Raw genomic sequence first — 5,653 nt, 5'->3', positions numbered from 1 at the left:
ACTTCCAGGGGTCATGATATGAACAAATTTGAATCTTACCTTCCTGAGGATGATTCCAAATGAGTTGCATCTTTTCTGGCACCGTTGATCTTGGTAAGAAAATTTTTAAAAGATGCCATTAATTTCTCACAAATTCCTAATAATCTCTACTTGGAAGAGGGCATGGCCCTCCCTTTATTTGCACAAACCTTTACCCAAGGATACTTTGTGGCAAGGTTGGTTGAAATTAGCATGGTTTTTGCGAAGAAGATTAAAATGTGAAAAGCTAGATTACGAGATTACGACGACAAGGATAACACCGACGACGACAGAAAACGTACAAATTTTGATCAGAAAAGTTTTTGTTGTGCTAAAAAAATGGCGCGCCCCCTAGTTCCTAGCGTACTAGTGCTACCTGGACACTTTATTATTATTTTTTTACTTTCTACACTTTAATCTGTAATTTTTACTCTTAAATCTGTAAATTTTACACTTTAATCTGTAAATTTTACACTTTAATCTGTATATTTTACAATTTAATCTGAACATTTTACAATTTAATCTGTAAAATTTACACTTTAATCTGTAAGATTTACACATTTAAGTGTAAATTTTACACTTTAATCTGTAAATTCTACACTTTACTAGTATTCTTTAAAATTTACACTTTGATCTGTTCATTTTACATTTCAATCTGTAAAATTTACACTTTAATCTGTAAATTTTATAGTTTAATCTGTAAATTTTACACATTTATCTGTTTAATTCACATAATGGTCAATTTGGCAACTTCATCCATCCTAAGAAACACACTTTAAAGCCAACAAACCATGAATCATGCAGAATAAAATTCTATTATTATTTTTTTTTAACAATAAGTGCAAATAATAAGCAAATTAGTATGACTGATATAGGTATCATGACTTTCTTAAAATATTAATGAAGAGCAAATCAAACACACATGCATATACTTTCAATGAATATGATATTGATTTCATCATACGCATATTCGTTTAATGCGCTCAGCAGTTCAATTATTGAAATCATTAATTGTAAATTTATACATTCTACATGTATTACCGGCAACAATTGAATTACTTTTTGAATTGATATTTTTAAAATAACCAATTAATATTTATATTAACTAGTAAAGTATTTACATATATAAATAATTAAAGTATATGAGTTTATATTAATTCTGGAACAGCGAAAAAATTCATATCCTTTGATTCAATGACGTTTCTTTATTGCTACGTTCAAAAATGACCGCAATTTTAATGTTTTATTTTATATCATCATGATCGTAGACCCATAAACTTGCAATATCAATCTGAGATGCGAGTAAGAAAAAAAATCTTTGATATATATATTAATTACTGTTCCTCGCACAAAAGTACAACTAAAGAAATATACTGGATTGAAATCAGATTTCTGATATTTTGCTGGGGAAAATTACGAGGCTCATGAGTTAATCGCCCATCTTTATTTATCATACAAACATATACATGTAAAAAATTATGCAAACAATTGTGAAATATCAGTCTTATACTATCTTTCAAATGCCATAAGTATAACATCACGAAACGACCGTTTGATTAAAACAAATTACCTTACAGGTTGTTCAGAATAAAGTGTAAATTTTATAGATTAAAGTGTAAATTTTACAGATTAAAGTGTAAAATATACACTTAAAAGTGTAAAATATACAGATTAAAGTTTAAAATATACAGATTAAAGTGTAAATTTTAAAGATTAAAGTGTAAATTTTAAAGATTATACTGTACATTTCACAGATTAATTGTGTAAATTTTAAAGATTAAAGTGTAAAATATACAGATTAAAGTGTAAAATTTACTGATTAAAGTGTTAATTATCTCGTTACAGATTAAAGTGTAAATTTTACATTTTTATCTGTAAATTTTACACTTTAAAGTGTAAACATTACAGATTAAAGTGTAGAATTTATAAAAAAAAAATAAAGTGTCCAAGTGACACTAATACGCTTCCTTATCTACGACCATGCGATTTACTACTTGGTCATAATCAATAAGTGAGAATTAATCCATACAAGTATGCATATCACACTTCATCAGAGTGCATCCGACAGATCGGATGCATCGGAATTCTTTCTTTACAACTTGGAAGCTTATTAATATAATATTACATTTTTGCACGGAGCGGTGAATTTTACAGTTGACGGCTTACTTTTACACTAGGACAATATAGGGAACCTCTTTTACGATATATATATAAATATTTAGCTCAACATTTAATTGAACGAAAATAACGGTTTATTGCAATGCTTATATAAGTTGTCCTTGATGAAAACGACAACCACTCCACCCTTAACTCTCGGCCTGCACATGAAAGTATCCCCAATACCATACATGTACCTATCATCATTATATATTAGAAAGGTTTTCTTATGTATTATCAATTTTGTTTCTCCGCACATGATACAAGTTTAGCATATGTGACATTGTACATGTATAGTGTTTGGTAATTTTGAACACGCTTCAGTAGTGATTTAGTTAATTTTTGTTTTTCTACTTTCTTTATGAGATGTAGTGCTTCAGTTGATTTTTGTGACTTTTTTATCCTTAAGAAAGAACATTTGAAAAGTTTTAATTGTTCGTGTTGCTCTCTCTCTCTCTCTCTCTCTCTCTCTCTCTCTCTCTCTCTCTCTCTCTCTCTCTCTCTGTGTGTGTATATATATATATATATTTATACGCAGTCATGTATATGTATTCAACGATTTCTGAAAATAAACCATTTAAAGTTTACTATGAATACTAGTATGCATAGATCCGAATCTAAAGAATATTTTTAGATTGATATTTTTTCCAAATTTGGAACGGAGATACCCAGTTTCTAAATTTACCTGGTAAATATAAACACACATCACTGCAGTTGTATTAAGTCATCATCCAGCAATTTTATTAGACGAGCAGGATAGATCTGAGGTAAGTCGATTATTAATTCACAGATAAAGTTCAAAATGGACTTAAATAAATATTTTCTTCTTAATTTGACTCTTGTTATACATGTGTATTATGGAGAAAGAGAAAAAAGGCAATTAATTGCACCTTACAAGCCAGGTTAAGAAATCGTCTGAATTAAAATGGAGATCTAAATCATACACATGTACATAGATAAATTAAATAGTCCTCGTATATATTATTTCAAGTTTTTTTAATTTACAAAAAAGTAATGAATAAGTACTCTTAATTTTATTTTCTTAATAGGATACATTGAAATAAGTATTATAAAAGCAAGAACAATGGTGAGGACATACTCATTTAGCTATCGGAGACGAAATCCCGAAATGTTTCCTTATGTATGCGATGAATGCAGACCCGAGCGTCGCTTCATGGAGGATTCCCATAAAGCTCAGCATGATAATATGAAGCACGGCGTGAACGAATTTGAAGTACAAAACATGTTCTACATGTATGATCACAAGATACCTACAGTAAGCAACAATTGGGCTTACAAATCAAGTTGTTCTCTTGGTAATATGTCAGCAAGTCAACTTCAGACATTTGTCAACAAGGAAATCGAACCCGACACAACCTATAATTCTAGCTGTAGAGCAGTGGTAAACCGTCTTTACCACTTCATGCAAAACAACTTTCCAGCAAAGCTGAGACCTTCACAAGTACTCAAGGTAAAAATGTAATGTAAGCATAATTTAGTTTTTTAAAATTGATATTACAATTTGAAAGTAACTTTCTTCTAAAGATTGTAAAGATTATATCTCCTTTTGTTCATTTTAGAGTGGATCTCTTGGAAAAGGGACAGCTGTCAAAGGAAAATCAGATGCGGACCTTGTCGTTTTCCTGTCGAAATTCAGATCCATCCCTGATTTGCGAGATTCTCTACCTAACATTTTAGAAACGATGAAACTTTACCTTGGTTCTTACGGTGAATGTATCGTGGAAGGGGTCACTTCCCATGCCGTTAAAGTATCGCTCTCTTGTCACGCCAATCATACCCATAACGTAGACATATTGCCCAGTGTTAATATATTAAATAGAAGTAAGTTCTCTCAAAAAAGTATTTTCACAAATTTACCCAAAGTAATGCACGTTAAACATAATTAATTTCCTGATGTTTATTGTATTGGTTATTTTCAAATGGAACACTTTAAATGATTAGATGTCATATTGCAACAAATCCATATCATCTATTCTAGTGACTCACTGGTAATATTTTCATGTCCAAATTAATATGTATTTTATTGACAGAAGCCAATAAAGACATTTACAAAGCTATGAGCAAAGAATCAGCCTATGAAAGAGAATTCTACTCAGCCGCTTTGGCTCCTTTACAGAAAAAATTCGTGGCTGGTGTTCCGAAAAAAGTGAAAACCCTGATACAGTTGGTTAAATACTGGAGAAAAACATTCTTTGAGGTAATAAATTCTAGGTATTACGAAAGTTAATTTCGATATATGAAATAAATCAATTTTAAAAATTATTTTTTTCAGTGTAATTCACCTTCATTTTTAAATTCTATTTATAGGAAAGTAAAGGTCAGCAAAGATTGCCATCCTCATACCCCTTGGAACTCATAACAATAGGAGAATGGGAAGACGCTGGAAGTCCAGAGAGTTTTGACCTCCTAAATGGCTTTTATCAAGTGTTGAGAGCCATCAAAAACTACGAAAATATTCAACATGCCTGGAATATTAATTACAAGGCAGACGATTTCATTAGGTATTGATTTCAACAATTAGTTAAAAAATTTCAGCGTTGAATTTTACAAAATAATCGTGTGTGTTTTGAAAATTGAATCAAGCGTAATTTAAAAAAAAATAATGATGCTTCTTTTCCTTACTAAAACAAAAAATCCTTTAAATTCCAGCGATGACGATGAATTTTATGTTTTGGATCCAGCCAATCCATTCAACAACGTAATGAAGGCTTGTAACTGCTGGGACACAGTTTCCGACAAAGCTGCAGAGTTTCTCAGCATGCCACTGTTTTATGGGTTATCAAGCTCTGCTGAATGGTAGCAATGATGGAAAATTCAATATGTAAAATTTAATTTAATCTAGCAACCACATGTCAGATGTATCCGTTGTTTAACATATTATTCACTTTAGCATACATAGGTACATGCATAAATGAAAAATCTTCTTAAGCATAGCATGTTTTTAGAAATTTATGGTCAAAAATATAATATAAAGATTTATTAAACGAAAAATGTGGTTCTGAAGTGTTTGACAAAAAAAAAATAATAAAAATATTGCAAAACGATAGTCATTGTGATCAATTTCGATATATATTCGTCCCGGTCTATAAAAATCTAGTCTTTTATAGCATCTTAGCATGTCTTTTTGATGTCAACTTCAGAGTGCTTGTGTGTACAATCAGAATATTTTTTAACAAACTAATTTTGCAAATGACCAATGACAAGGTAAGTAAATTTCACAAAAAGCCTGGACTTTAATTTATCATGTGGAATGGTTGTGTATACAGTTGAAAAGTCGTGAGCTTTAGAGCTGTTGATTTTGGTAAAATCTTGTGATTTGAAATTGTCCAAAAGTTACTTTTTTTTTTTAGTATCCATATCTGCTTTACACCACTTCTCAAATATTCTTGATGTTTCTCCACTACTGCTAATATCTTAGTGAGGAGTAAAGAAAGAGGCTTGGTTGAACATTTATTGG

General features: G+C 30.4%; 1 protein-coding gene across 1 annotated transcript; it reads left to right on the top strand.

Annotated features, from left to right (window-relative positions):
- Positions 1-2,797: 2,797 nt before the first annotated feature.
- Positions 2,798-5,077, top strand: LOC134252337 (2'-5'-oligoadenylate synthase 1A-like). Its single transcript, XM_062734778.1, has 6 exons — positions 2,798-2,942; positions 3,225-3,646; positions 3,756-4,017; positions 4,227-4,393; positions 4,504-4,697; positions 4,846-5,077. The coding sequence occupies exons 2-6, from the start codon at positions 3,260-3,262 to the stop codon at positions 4,994-4,996; spliced, it is 1,161 nt and encodes a 386-aa protein (XP_062590762.1). The 5' UTR covers positions 2,798-2,942; positions 3,225-3,259; the 3' UTR covers positions 4,997-5,077.
- Positions 5,078-5,653: the final 576 nt, after the last annotated feature.

Source organism: Saccostrea cucullata, unplaced genomic scaffold (genome assembly GCF_032062105.1).
Source record: "Saccostrea cucullata isolate Sc308-1 unplaced genomic scaffold, CSIRO_AGI_Scuc_v1 ctg3922, whole genome shotgun sequence".
NCBI lineage: Eukaryota > Metazoa > Mollusca > Bivalvia > Ostreida > Ostreidae > Saccostrea > Saccostrea cuccullata.
Note: the sequence above shows the minus strand (reverse complement) of the source record. Positions and strands in the feature narration are given on the sequence as shown.